This window comes from Emys orbicularis, chromosome 21 (genome assembly GCF_028017835.1).
Source record: "Emys orbicularis isolate rEmyOrb1 chromosome 21, rEmyOrb1.hap1, whole genome shotgun sequence".
Classification (NCBI taxonomy): domain Eukaryota; kingdom Metazoa; phylum Chordata; order Testudines; family Emydidae; genus Emys; species Emys orbicularis.
The window spans coordinates 19,561,049-19,574,346 of NC_088703.1; the positions used below are offsets into that span (position 1 = coordinate 19,561,049).

At 56.5% G+C, this 13,298-nt stretch overlaps 1 protein-coding gene across 1 annotated transcript in view; it reads right to left on the reverse strand.

The window, feature by feature from the left end:
* Positions 1 to 12,845: 12,845 nt before the first annotated feature.
* Positions 12,846 to 13,298, reverse strand: part of LOC135893069 (immunoglobulin superfamily member 1-like) — a 127,762-nt gene continuing 127,309 nt past the window's right edge. The window contains exons 20-21 of the mRNA XM_065420858.1: positions 13,015 to 13,141; positions 12,846 to 12,915 (exon numbers count right to left, since the gene is read on the reverse strand). Coding sequence (XP_065276930.1) covers positions 12,846 to 12,915; positions 13,015 to 13,141 — 197 coding nt within the window. The remainder of the gene's footprint in view (positions 12,916 to 13,014; positions 13,142 to 13,298) is intronic.

Genomic DNA, 13,298 nt, shown 5'->3' on the forward strand with positions numbered 1-13,298 from the left:
GTGTAATGATCAGTGGGTCAGGGAGGCATCTGGTGCAAAGAGAGTGCCCTGGAGTGGGGACACCCTCGCCCCGTCCTATGTGACCACAACAAGACTGGGGCCCAAGCCCCCAGGGATCTGGGGCCCAGCCTTGCCCGGGTTATGAGGATTCTGCCACACGGGAGGGAGGAAGGGGAGCCCTCGAGGTCAGGCAGGACTCTGGGTAAAGGAGTGGGAGCGAGGACTCAGATCCTTTCACTAGCCAATCCCACCAGGGCATGTATAAGCCAGAAAAGTTCCCCACAATAGCGGGACCATTTCTCCGCTTACACACTGACACCATGAGAAAAGGCCCCACCCCCGCCCTAAAGCCAAGCCCTGAGGCTCTAACCAGAAACAAGGTGCAGGAAGGATGATTATCCCCAGTTCTTACAAGGGGAAATGGAGGCAGAGGCAGGTTTAGTGACAGCCCAATGTCCCCTGGGGTCTGGGAACCCCCCCCCTCCCTCTGCCCCAAATCTCTAGTGACTGGGAAACCCCCCAGTGACTACATCCCCGTTCCCTGGATGGACCTCCCCTCTCTTGGGCTCAGGTCAGAGCCTGGCTCTGAAGGTCCCATTGGCACAGAGACCCCCTGTGAGTCTGGCTGGGTGTGGGGCTGGGAGCAGGACAGCGAGCACAGAAGCTGGGAGGGTGACAGGGGATGGATCACTCATTGATTCGATGGTCTGTTCATTCCCTCTGGGGCTCCTGGCATTGGCCACTATCAGAGCAGGATACTGGGCTAGAGGGACCTTTGATATGACCCAGTCTGGCCGTTCCCATGAGCTGGGCCCCTCACCTCTACAATGATCCACACGTAATCACTGGGATCCAACCAGTTGGGTGGCTCCAATCTGGAGTGAGATCGGCAGCTGTAGAACCCTGCGTCTTCCCGTCTGGCGCTCGGGATGGTGAATTCACCCCAGTCCGCAGTAGCATCCAGCTCGCGAATTTCGATTCCAGCTTTATACAGAAATAGCCTCCTGGACCCGCACCGACACTGACAGCGGAGGGTGAAGGCTACCCCTGGGGCGATCACCCCACTGGGGCTGATGGAGATGGAGGATTCGGGCTGTCATGAACTCTCAGATCATGCCCACTCTTGGCCCCATGAGGTCTGTGGGGAGAATCCCCTTCAGTGTGACAGCCCTTCTCGGGGGTCAAGCCCCTCCACCTCCTGGAATCTCACCTCTCTGAGCCTTAGCATGCCTGTCTCTCGCTGTAGGCCCCCTCAGGGAGTCCACTCGCTCTGGACCCCCGGGGCCTCCACTCCCAGAGGGAATAATGAAACCCTGTTCTCTAGCCCCGTGTGAATCTGCCCGTGGCCGTGGGGGGTTCTGTCACTGACTCCCAGGTTGTGCCCACACTTGGCCATATGGTCCCTGGGGGGAACCCCCTTCAGTGCGACAGCCCTTCTCAGGGGTCCACTCTCTCTTGGGGGTTAAGCCCCTCCGCCTCCTGGAACTGTACCTCTGAACCCTAGCACGTCTGTCTCTCACCGTGGGCCCCCTCCGGTAGTCCACTCACTCTAGGTCCCTGGGGCCTCCACTCCCAGAGGGAATAATGAAACCCTGATCTCCAGCCCAGAGTGACTCTCAGCCAGCGTAAAACAGGAGTGTTTATTGAGCATTGAACACAACACAGGAAACTCTCAGGGCCTCAGGCTTGGCCTCCTTCAGCAGAGCACATCCCAGTCTCCCCTGCATCCAGGTGGGCTCTGCCTGCTCCCTCTCTCCAGCCCAGAGCCCCCCTTGCTTCCCAGCTGGGCATCTGATATCACCGGCCCCAAGCCCCACCTCTGTCCATTGTCCTCTTTCCAGGTAAACAGGGTCGCCTGGGCCTCCTCTCTCCTCTTCTGTCCTCTGGCCCCCTCTGGCTGGAATTCTCTGGTCAGGTGACCGGGGTCCTCTCTTCACAGCCCATTGTCCTCCCACTGGCCAGAACCAGCTGCAACTCCTGAGCTGGGCCTCCCGGTCACCAGGTTGCCAGGTCACCGGTCGCTGGGTGTCACGGAGTATGGGGGGACTCAGGGCCCTGCACTCCCGGCTTCCTGCGATTCACCATGACTCTCAGCCAGCCAGTAAAGCAGAAGGTTTATTTAGACGACAGGAATACAGTCCAAGACAGGTCTTGCAGGCGCAGACAACAGGACCCCCTCAGTTAGGTCCATCTTGGGGTCCTCGGGCACCCTAGCCCCCCTGGGAGGTCAGAGCCCCGTCTGCCTCCCAGCCATGGTCACTAGCCAGCTCCTGAAAACTCTCCCTTCAGCGACCCCTCCCACAGCCTTTGTTCAGTTTCCCGGGCAAAGGTGTCACCTCGCCTCTCACTCCTTCCTGGGTTCTCATGTTACATGCTCAGGTATTCTCCCTCGGTCAGTCTCCCATCCCCCAATGCAGACTATCCTAGCCACACTCCCCTGTCAGCATTCACAGATCACATTAAGAACAGTCCCAGTTCGTCACACTGGGGTATCCAGCCTCCAGGCCATTGGCTGGGGTCCCAAGTTCCCTCTCCAGTCCTCTGTAACAACAAACTCCCTCTCCCCTCACCTCGTTAAACCAGTAACACCCAGGGACACTGAGTCCCACCGCCTCTGCATGCAAACCACTGGAAAACCAAGGAAAACACAAGAAAATCCCCCACTTCATCACACGGGCGCAGGGAGCTCTGCAGTCACACACAAACAGGAGTGAGATGGGGAGACACAAACCCCGCCCATGTGTCTGTAACCTGCACCCGGCCCCAGTGGCAGCACCAGCTCTAATAGATAGGAGCAGCGAGGGGCCCCTCAGCGCTGCTATCAACAACCCGTTGCCCCAAATAAGGAACTCAACTGGTGGCTCCAGCTACAGGAAGTTAACGATGTCTCGTCTCTTCCTGCGTCCATCACACATTGTCTCTAATCTGCAGGCGAAATCTAGAGCAGCCAAAGCAAGCAGAAATCCCTGCAAAACCCAGAAAACCCTGGGCCCATCAGCCTTGCCAAGCATCATGCAGCTCCCAGCTTGTCTATGTCTCTATGGGGAGGGGGGAGAGGTCACCCTCAGTACACCCTGCAGCATTGGGGAAGGTGCATCGGGCTGGGAGTCAGGAGACCACAGGGTCTTGTCTTCAATCTTCCACTGACCACTACAGTAGAACCTCAGAGTTACGAACTGATCAACCAACCACACAATTCATTTGGAACTGGAAGTGAGCAATCAGACGGCAGCAGAGATAACTTATAAAACAAGGAAATACAGAACCGTTCTGTGTTAAACATAAACTGCTAAAAAATAAAGAGGAAGTTAAAAAAGAAAGATTTGATAAGGGAAGGAAAATGTTTCTGTGCTTGTTACATTTAATTTAAGATGGTTAAAAGCAGCATTTTTCTTCGGCATAGTAAAGTTTCAAAGCTGTACTAAGTCCATGCTCAGTTGTAAACTTTTGAAAGACCAAAAATAATGTTTTGTTCAGCGTAGTGAATATTTCAGAGTTACGAACAACCTCCGATCCCAATGTGTTCATAACTCTCAGGTTCTACTGTATTTCCATGCAGATTCACAAACAGACGCCCCCCCCCCGACCTCCTTCCCTCCCACACACACACCGCCTGCTTTGTTGCATTCTGAGTTCAAAGCTGGCTGGTGACACATGTCTCTAAAATTAATACTTAATCATGCAAATAAAGGGGGCAGAGTTAAGGAAAACTTAACTGTGGCATTTCCTGGTGCTGGAGGGTTTGACTCTGCAGCCTTCTCTCTCACCCTGCAAACCTGCCCACCTGCGACATGAGCCGTGGCACTGTGTGAGGAGAGGGCGCGATGGGGAACACCTGGGTTGCTGCCCCTTGCGCCATAGCAGCGCTGGCGGGTTTACACTGTAACGCTTGGTTCTAAGGGGCTTTTCTCAGCGTGTGAATTAAATAAACCAGATTCAAAAGAAAATCAGAGAAAGAGAAATTCCATCCCAGGCCCCCAACGGGTCACTCTGCCCCTGCAGAGACCCTGCCCCCGAGCTGAAGGAGACACTGTCAGTGGTTATGTGGCCAGGCCCCTAGAGAGGGATGTGACACAGGTTTGTTTATACAGCCATTGGCTAAAGGGCAGCAGAAAGCCGGGGTCAGGGAGCTCCATTCCCGACTCCGGGAGGGGAATGGGGTCTAGTTGTTAGAGGAGTGGGCTGGGAGCCAGGACCCTGTGCTGGGTAACACCACGGAGCAGGAGGGCGACAAGCAGGAGATTCACTGCATAGGAGAGTCATTCCCCACCCCTGGCCTGTCACCCCCAACTAACACCCCCACCCCTGCCTACCCCCCATCTCCCATCCTGCCCCCTGGTCTATCCCTTTCAAGTCCCCCCAAGACTGCCCCCCTCACAGCCTGCCCCCGTCACAGCCCATCCGTCCTCATTCCCCCCCAGCCTTCCTCCCTCACACCCTCCCCCACCATGGCCAATCCCGCCTCATACCCCTGTCCCCTGCCCCGTTTCCCCTCAAATGCCCAACCCCTGCCCTCAGTTAAGATGGCTGCCATCTCCCAGTGTCCCCAGTGGGCTTGGCGCCTAGCTGCCCTCTGGGAAATGGCACCTACCTGGGCTAAGAGGGGCAGAGGAATATTAGGGGTGGGAGAATGTGAAGGAAGATTGTGGGCCAGGGGCTTGAGGGACCGGGGGGTGAATAGAAGCTGCCCCCCATGATTAGGGGTGCCTGGGTTCCCCCCTCCTGAGTGTTTCAGTGTGAATCTGCCCGTGGCCATGGGGGGTTCTGTCACTGACTCCCAGGTTGTGCCCACACTTGGCCATATGGTCCCTGGGGGGAACCCCCTTCAGTGCAACAGCCCTTCTCAGGGGTCCACTCTCTCTTGGGGGTTAAGCCCCTCCGCTTCCTGGAACTGTACCTCTGAACCCTAGCACGTCTGTCTCTCACCGTGGGCCCCCTCAGGGAGTCCACTCACTCTGGGTCCCTGGGGCCTCCACTCCCAGAGGGAATAATGAAACCCTGATCTCCAGCCCGGAGTGACTCTCAACCAGCGTAAAACAGGAGGGTTTATTGAGCGTTTGAACCCAGCACAGGAAACTCTCAGGGCCTCAGGCCTAGCCTCCCTCAGCAAAGGACATCCCAGTCTCCCCTGCATCCAGGTGGGCTCTGCCTGCTCCCTCTCTCCAGCCCAGAGACCCTGCACTTTCCAGCTGGGCATCTGATATCACCGGTCCCAACAGCTCTTCCCCTGTCCTTTGTCTTCATCCCAAGTAAACAGGTTGCTGGGTCCCTCTCCCTTCCGTCCTTAGTTCCCATCTGGCTGGAACTGGCTGGTCAGGTCACCCGGGCCATCTCTTCACAGCCCTTTGTCCTCCCACTGGCCAGAACCAGCTGACGGCCAAGCTGGGGTGGGCCTCTTAGTCACCAGGTCACCAGCTGTTAGGGTTCCCCCTAATAACACAGGAATGCAGGGGCAAGATTAGAAAGGCAAAGGCACAAAATGATCTCAAACTAGCTACGGGAATAAAGGGAAACAAGAAGACTTTTTATCAATACATTAGAAGCAAGAGGAAGACCAAAGACAGGGTAGGCCCACTGCTCAGTGAAGAGGGAGAAACAGTAACAGGAAACTTGGAAATGGCAGAGATGCTTAATGACTTCTTTGTTTCGGTCTTCACCGAGAAGTCTGAAGGAATGCCTAACATAGTGAATGCTAATGGGAAGGGGGTAGGTTTAGCAGATAAAAGAAAAAAAAAGAACAAGTTAAAAATCACTTAGAAAAGTTAGATGCCTGCAAGTCACCAGGGCCTGATGAAATGCATCCTAGAATACTCAAGGAGCTAATAGAGGAGGTATCTGAGCCTCTAGCTATTATCTTTGGAAAATCATGGGAGACGGGAGAGATTCCAGAAGACTGGAAAAGGGCAAATATAGTGCCCACCTATAAAAAGGGAAATAAAAACAACCCAGGAAACTACAGACCAGTTAGTTTAACTTCTGTGCCAGGGAAGATAATGGAGCAAGTAATTAAGGAAATCATCTGCAAACACTTGGAAGGTGGTAAGGTGATAGGGAATAGCCAGCATGGATTTGTAAAGAACAAATCATGTCAAACCAATCTGATAGCTTTCTTTGATAGGAGAACGAGTCTTGTGGATAAGGGAGAAGCGGTGGATGTGGTATACTTAGACTTTAGTAAGGCATTTGATATGGTCTCGCATGATATTCTTATCGATAAACTAGGCAAATACAATTTAGATGGGGCTACTATAAGGTGGGTGCATAACTGGCTGGATAACCGTACTCAGAGAGTTGTTGTTAATGGTTCCCAATCCTGCTGGAAAGGCATAATGAGTGGGGTTCCGCAGGGGTCTGTTTTGGGACCGGCTCTGTTCAATATCTTCATTAACGACTTAGATATTGGCATAGAAAGTACGCGTATTAAGTTTGCAGATGATACCTGTAGTGGGATGGACACCCGCTCCTGCCCTGAGGGGTTTGGAACAGCCCTGGGAGAAGGCTGGGACAGGGAAGCAGCTACTGGGCTGATTGGGGAAGTAGCTGCACCTGGGCCATGCCCCAATCAGAGCCCAGCTAGCCTGTATAAAGAGGCTGGGAGCCAGGAGCTCAGGGTCTCTCTCTGCTGTCAGAGAAAGAAGAGCCTGCTGCAGGGAGGTAGAGCAGAATACCTGAGTGGAGCAGGGCTCAGGAAAGGCTGAGGAGCTGGGCAGTTCCAGCCTGGAAAGCCCCAGGCTGTGGCCTAGCATTGGGCCAAGGGGTACTGGGGGTTGCAGAGAGCAGCCCACGGCTAGACTGAGGCAGCAGGTCCAAACCCACCCTTGCCTGTGATGAGTGGCCTATACTGCAGTCTGCCCCAGGGAGTGGGGGCTAATTGGTGACTGGCAGTGGCCTTACACTGTGGTGAGGTGTGGTTTGTGGGTAGGAGTTCCCCTGGGAGGGGAGACCTAGCGTGTGTGGGTACTGCCAGGGGGTAGCACCTAGAGCAAGGGGCACCGGGGTCCTGGGAGGGACATGGGGCCCAGTAGAGGACAAGGCAGATCACCGGCCTGCAGAGGGCGCTCCGGAGGCTGGTTCAAGCTAATTCCCCAAGAGACCAGCAGGAGGCGCTGCAGGGGTGAGTCTGACCCCTTACAATACCAAACTGGGAGGGATTGCAACTGCTTTGGAGGATAGGGTCATAATTCAAAATGATCTGGACAAATTGGAGAAATGGTCTGAGGTAAACAGGATGAAGCTTAACAAAGACAAATGCAAAGTGCTCCACTTAGGAAGGAAAAATCAGTTTCACACATACAGAATGGGAAGAGACTGTCTAGGAAGGAGTACAGCAGAAAGGGATCTAGGGGCATCAAGCTAAAAATGAGTCAACAGTGTGATGCTGTTGCAAAAAAACCAAACGTGATTCTGGGATGTATTAACAGGTGTGTTGTGAGCAAGACACGAGAAGTCATTCTTCTGCTCTACTCTGCGCTGGTTAGGCCTCAACTGGAGTATTGTGTCCAGTTCTGGGCACCGCATTTCAAGAAAGATGTGGAGAAATTGGAGAAGTCCAGAGAAGAGCAACAAGAATGATTAAAGGTCTTGGGAACATGACCTATGCAGGAAGGCTGAAATAATTGGGTTTGTTTAGTTTGGAAAAGAGAAGACTGAGAGGGGACATGATAGCAGTTTTCAAGTATCTAAAAGGGTGTCATAAGGAGGAGGGAGAAAACTTGTTCACCTTAGCCTCTAAGGATAGAACAAGAAGCAATGGGCTTAAACTGCAGCAAGGGAGGTTTAGGTTGGACATTAGGAAAAAGTTCCTAACTGTCAGGGTGGTTAAACAGTGGAATAAATTGCCTAGGGAGGTTGTGGAATCTCCATCTCTGGAGATATTTAAGAGTAGGTTAGATAAATGTCTACCAGGGATGGTCTAGACAGTATTTGGTCCTGCCATGAGGGCAGGGGACTGGACTCGATGATCTCTCGAGGTCCCTTCCAGTCCTAGAATCTATGAATAAATCTATGACTATGAATAAATCTCCAGGCTGTTGTCTGGGGGTCCCAGCTGCCAGGCGAGGTCACCCCTGGTCCTATGCAACAACAAACCCTCTCCCACCACCTTGTTAAATATGCAGCACACAGGGAAACTGAGGTGCGCACACACTATTCATGTAAAACACTACAAAAATCCCCAAGTTAGTCACAGCTAGGCACTCCCATGATGCACTGCAGTCTATCTCTGTAGTCATGATGTTGCAGTGCATCATGGGAATTGTAGTTTGGGTGCCTTCACTATGTCCCCATTCTCCTCAATGAGCTGGGCTCTCCAGCCAGAATACGTCTCCAATAATGCACCATGGCCAGATACTCCCATGATGCATGACCTTCCCTCCCAGAGGGAAGCCTGTGGTGCAGTGTGGGAGATGAGGTCCAGTCAGGGAGCCTGGCTTATAAAGGAGAATAAGGCCACTGAACTACAGCTCCCTTGGTGCACCACAGTCAGGCACTCCCATAATGTACCACTCCCCTCTGAGAGGGGAGCCCATGGTGCATCATGGGAAATGTAGTCCAGCACATAGATATGAAAGGGGACACAAGGCACCCGGACTATAACTCCCACGAGACATTGCAGCAGCACTTCAGAATCGAAATATTCCTGTTTTCACATTTTGGTTGGAAAATTGGTATTTTCTGTGCCCCCCCCCCACTGCATTTTCCCAGCTGCTCTATAGAGGGGGTGAGCCTGTCCCAGAGCTACAGAGTCTACCTCCATCACTCACCCTGCCCTGAGCCATACTTCAGCGTCGGATTGCGCGCATCCCATCAGGGGCTGGGCAGTACATGCCCTGCTGGAGACTAGTAGGGAGGTTCTCATCTCAGCTCCCTTGGGGTCAATCCAGAGTCACCCCTGACTGCACTGGGGGCAGGGCCAGGTTCTGATTTCAGCACCCAGTAGAATCCTCCTTTAAGCTCCTGGCTGGGGTCGGAAGCCTCCCCCGCTCTGTGGGGCTATTCCCCCTGGTGACCCCCTTTGCTTTTCCAGTTCAGTTTTGCTCCTGGTTCGAACACGTCAAGGGCTGGCTGGGGCTGCGGGGCTGCGAGAACTTCTTCTGGATCAGCAACGAGGCGTTGCAGCAGGTGGGGCAGGAGAGAGATGGAGGGGAGCACAGCAGGGGAGGGGGGCTGGGGACCAGGGGGTGGGGTGGGGGGTATAGTCTAGCATATCCCAGGATAGTGTGTGTGGGGGGGAATCCCAGCTGCGGGGGGGGGGTTGGAGCTGGGGGGTGGTGGTCAAAGGGGCTGCGAATGGAGGGGACAGCAGAGGGGGGACCTGGGGACACAGGGAGGAGGCTGGGGGGAGCTGGGAATGGAGGGGAGGGGATCCCGAGAGAGGGGCTTGGGGACAGAAGACAGGCGACTGGGTATTGGGGATGGGAGGGGATCCTAGCAGCAGGAGGGCCCGGGGGGGAGGGGGAAGGAGCTGGGATTGGAGGGGTGGGGTTCCCAGCAGCAGGGGGGCAGAAGAGAGGGGGTTGGAGGGGGAGGGGATCCCAGCAGCAGGGGGGACTGGGGAGCTGAAGGGAGGGGGCTGAGCCTTTGGGGAGAGGGCCAGGAGAACACAGTGGCAAGTAAGCACATCCCTTGCCAGGACATGCAGCCCTCTCACCCCCCCAACCCCGGGAGCCTCCAAGGCCACGGCTCCCCGTCCCCTTTACCCCTCCTGCACAGGACCTGCTGGGCAGCGTGGGGCGGATCTGCCACTTCCTGGGCAAGGATTTAGCCGCTGAAGCCCAGGCCTGCATGGCGGAGACGCTTCCTTCCCGGCCGCGAGGCAGAACCCGCCGGCCACCTACAGCCTGGTGCCCGAGGACTTCATGGCCCTTGCCAAGGGCCTTTCCCTGAGGAAAGCTGGGTAGACCAGGGGTCCCACCCCCCTGTGCCTGCACCCCCCCCCACAAGGCCCCCCAGCTTTCACCCCCTCTGGGCTGGTTCTAGCCGGGCTGCACCACCCCAGACACACCAGCAGGACCCTCCTGCTGCTGTACCCCCAACGCCAGCCCCTCCCGCCAACGGGCGCCCGATGTAGGGGGCAGGTGGGAAGAACGAAGCCCCTTTTTCAGTGCCTGGGGGGACCCTTCTGCCCCGCTGGCCGCCTCCCTGTGCCTCGACTCTGGGCTGGGTCTGTCTACACTGCGGCATAAGCCCAGGGTTAGTAGAAGTGGAGTGACCCGCCCCCTCCTAACCCTGGGTTGAACCCAGGCGTCCTATCGCCCTCCCGAAATGTGAGCTCGCGTCAAGCCAGGACCCTGAGTTGAAGCCCAATTGCTTGGTGGTGTATGCGCAGCCCCCTGGCCCGGGGGATTGTGGGCTATATTTGGAGGACTCTTGGAGCACAAGGCTGGCAGGGCTGTGTCTACACTGCAGAGCAATAGGGTTTGAACCCCGAGGGCCGGCTTGACTCAGGCTGGGACCTTTCACTCCCGTGGGGTGCTGGGTCCGAGCCCCGGGGGAGCGTGATGGGTGTGTAGACAGAAGGGGGGGTAGGTCTGATCCTGGGTTCGAGCCTTGGGTTTGCATTGCAGTGAAGAGGCAGCCGCTGAGTTCACCGGTGCTTCCTGCCGTTGCGTGTGGATGGTTCAGGGTCGGGCCCTCTGGTGTCCCTCTGGATCTGGGTCGGATTCAATCAGTTCCTTAAGGGCCTAGAAAGCCTGGTGCCACCCGCACCTCTAGGCCTGTGCAGATGTAACCCTAGTCCTCCCGCAACCCCGGTAGCCATGCGAAGGACAGAAGGAAACTGAGGCACACTGAGGCGTCATAGTAATATTACAGGGCATTGCCCCTTGGTCACACATGGGGAGACATCCCCATCCTGCTGTGCGAGGTGGCTCTGCAGCATGCAGAAATAGGGCAGTACCCCTTTAAACTGGAGGTGAGCCCTCAATGGGCACTCATTGGGTTCTGGGTTGTACTAGGGGCCCCAAAGCAGACAGAGCAGATGGGCGCATGAAGCCAGGCTGGACCTGTGGGGGTGTAGCTGGTGAATGGGGGTAGGTGGTGCCTGATGGGGGTGCTGCAGAAGGGGCAGAAGACGGGGGCAATCGGAGCTGCCCAAAGGGAGGAGTGGCTGACTAGTTTTGAGGCAAGTGAGGCACTTCCCCTGGCTCCCAGCAGTGTCCGCAGCTCCTTCCACGCTGCCCCACGGCTGCACAGCCCCTGCCCAGGGCTGGCACCGGCCTGCTCGTAGGACAACTGGGAAGGGAAAGGGATGTCTGGTCTGGGACTGGCTCCCCCGCATGGGGCCCCCCAAGGAAGGGGCCTATTGCTAGGGGGGCTTGCCGTGGCCGGTCCCAGGTTTGCCATGCACTGGGCTCTTGGCCCAAAGGCTGGGGGGAGGTGGGATGCAGGGCCCCCCTGACTGCCATGGGGAAGGGCTAGGTTCTGATCCCAGCTTCCTAGAAGGCAATCTGGAGTCACACACTCTCCTCCCAGAGTCCTGGCTCCCAGCCCCACAGCTCTAACCACTAGACCCCACTCCCCTCCTGGAGCCAGAGATAGACCCCAAGAGTCCTGACCACCCAAACCAGCGCCCTATACCCTAATCCCACCTTTTGGAACATGGCACGGCTGTTATGGAAATACTCTCCCAGTGGAGGGTGCTGTGGGGAGAGGGGTGGGAGCACTGGCTGTGGGGAAGGGGGCTCCCCACTTCCCCAGCCCCACCTCTCCCACCAGGGGGTGCGCCCGTTGCACAGAATCACTGTCCCACCCAGTGTCTCTGCTTCGCAGGGGTCGCCAGTGACTGGAAGAACCATTTCAGAGTGAGTGCTTTGCCCGGTTTACCGAGAGTGGCTGCAAGAGCTGGCCGGAACCCTCCCCTGGGACAAGGAGTGACCCCCCCTATCCCCGCAGCTCAGGCAGTGTACACGGGGCTGTACATAGCCAGGGGACACATTGGCTGGTGGATGCCCCTCCATGGAGCCAGTGCTCCCCCTAGTGGTGTCCTGCAGTAGCTCCCACTCCAGAGCAGCTGGTACTACTGCCAGGGGGCGCCCACACCTGATGTCCAGTGCTCCACGCTTGCCCCTGACCCCTTCCACTCTTTCCTGCCCGTTTCCTTCCCCCCAAAATAAAAGCTGCCTGAATCTAGGGGTCGCTTTATACCCCACGCTGCTCCGGAACCGCCTAGTTCAGATGGCAGGACATGCCATCAGCAGCTGCCTCGGCTATTGCATCCACCTGTGAGCCAGGACTCCTGGGTTCTCTGCCTGGCTCTGGGAGGGCATTGGGGTCTAGTGGTTAGAACAGGGGGTGGGGCTGGAAGCCAGGACTCCTGAGTTTGGGTTGGGAGCAGTCGGGGGGGGGGGATTCTCTGAGGCAGGGTGTGACGAACTGGGACTGTTCTTAATGTGGTCTTTGAATGCTGAGAGGGGAGTGTGGCTAGGATGGTCTGCATTGGGGGATGGGAGACTGGCTGTGAGGGAGAATACCTGAGCATGTAACGTGAGAACCCAGGAAGGGGTTAGAGGCCAGGTGACACCTTTGCCCGGGAAACTGAACAAAGGCTGGGAGGCGAGTTTCAGGGCTGGCTGGTAGAATGGCTGGGAGGCAGATGGGGCTCTGACCTCCCAAGGGGGCTGTGGTGTCCTGGAACCCCAAGATTCACCTAATTGCGGGGGGGTCCTGTTGTCTGTGCCTGCAAGCCCTGTCTTGGACTGTATTCCTGTCATCTAAATAAACCTTCTGCTTTACTGGCTGGCTGAGAGTCATGGTGAATCACAGGAAGCCGGGGGTGCAGGGCCTTGTGTCCCCCGACACTCCGTGACACAGGGGTGTTTGGGGGCAGGAGGTTTTGTGCTGGTGTCTCAGCCCCCGAAGGGGCAGCAGCTCGTCCCCTGGGGAGATTCTCTTCTCTGCATGGCTGGATCCAGGCTCCTGGGGGCTCAGAGACAAAGCGAGTTAGAGGGGCCCATGTCACCATACCCAGCCCCTGGGGGGAGCAAGGGGCACAGAAGGGGGGGTCACCTCACCTACGGCACCCCCCTTGGGCGGTTGTAATATGCCTCAGCCAAGATCAGCCCCAGGACAAACAGGACTACGGCACACAGCACCAGGCGGTCGATGTTGGCATTGCTGAAATCTGGGCACCCTGGGGGACCTGCTGCGGGGGGAAGGGGAGAGTCACTGGGTCACTCGGATGGGGAGATCAGCAGCTGGCGCTGCCCCGGCAGTGCAGCCCCCACCCCATCTCATCCAGCAGGTCTGGTTCTAGGGCCTCAGCTTCCCCAAAAAAGTGGTTGCCCTGGTGGACGAACTGC